The sequence below is a fragment of the Terrapene carolina genome, unplaced genomic scaffold (assembly GCF_002925995.2).
Source record: "Terrapene carolina triunguis isolate 2854851 unplaced genomic scaffold, T_m_triunguis-2.0 Scaffold21491, whole genome shotgun sequence".
NCBI classification, from domain to species: Eukaryota; Metazoa; Chordata; order Testudines; family Emydidae; genus Terrapene; species Terrapene triunguis.
In genome coordinates this window covers 1-1,008 of record NW_020685842.1, presented here as the reverse complement: position 1 = coordinate 1,008, position 1,008 = coordinate 1, and the positions used below count along the sequence as shown (strand labels likewise).

At 70.7% G+C, this 1,008-nt stretch overlaps 1 protein-coding gene across 1 annotated transcript in view; it reads right to left on the bottom strand.

Annotated features, from left to right (window-relative positions):
* Positions 1-897, bottom strand: part of LOC113408659 (CAD protein-like) — a gene marked incomplete at its 3' end in the record, with an annotated part of 1,613 nt that extends 716 nt beyond the window's left edge. The window contains exons 1-2 of the mRNA XM_026662021.2: positions 725-897; positions 246-410 (exon numbers count right to left, since the gene is read on the bottom strand). Of these exons, the coding sequence (XP_026517806.1) occupies positions 246-410; positions 725-868 (309 nt within the window). The remainder of the gene's footprint in view (positions 1-245; positions 411-724) is intronic.
* Between the last annotated feature and the right edge of the window lie 111 nt (positions 898-1,008).

Here is a 1,008-nt window from a genome sequence, read left to right as displayed (position 1 = left end):
GGGGGGAACAGGACAGACGGACAGGACAGCCGGACAGCGGTGCTGGGGGAGGGTTGGGGGGCAGAGCACAGACATGGGGGCGGCGGGGACAGGACAGACGGACAGCGGCTGCAATGCAGGCTGGGGGAGGAGGGTGTCCCCACTGCAGATGCAGAGGGCAGGCTGGGCCCTCAGCCCCGGGTGGGCGCTGTGCTGCTGGCGCCAGGAATGGGGCTGGACCCCCCAGCCCTTCCCGCAGGACCCACCTCCATCCACAGCGAGACGTTGTCCATCTTGAGCTCGGAGAAGGTGTCGTTCAGGTACATCTTGAGCCCGGCGGCTGCGCCAGCCACGGGGCCCAGGGATCCGGCGTTGTCCGACGCAGCCCCCAGGTACAGGGCGAAGTCACAGCGCGCGCCTGCCTCCGCCAGCTGCAGGGAGACAGGCTCAGACAGGCCCACGATGGGGTGCCAAGCCGGGCCTGGGCCAGCGTGTGGATTGTCCCCCCGGCCTGCAGCCCCCACACAGGGCCCCCCAGCACCTCCCAGATCCCCCAGCAGCTGCAGGGCCCACGCTGCACATACAACATTCCCCAGGGGGCTGAGGCTGGCCTGGCACAACGCCTGGCGCTGCCAGCTCCGTGTCTGAGTGGCACCTGCCAGGGCGGGGAGGGTGCGTGGGCTGGGGCGTCGGGGGGACTCTGCGCGGCACCTCAGGGGGGGGGGGGGGGGGCAGGGGCATTCACCTTCTGCACCAGGGCAAAGGAGCTGGCGTCGACAACGGCAGGGCGGGTGTTGGGCATGGCGCACACCATGGTGACGCCCCCCGCCAGGGCGGCCGCTGTGCCCGAGGCGAAGTCCTCCTTGTGGGTGCCGCCCGGCTCCCGCATGTGCACGTGCACGTCAATCAGCCCTGGGGGGGGGAAGAGGGGTCAGAGCAGGGACCACAGAACCCCCAGCCGGCGCCGCTGGCCTCGGGACTCAACGGGGGCAGTGTGAAGCCGGACAGTCCTGCTTCTCTCGGCTTTGT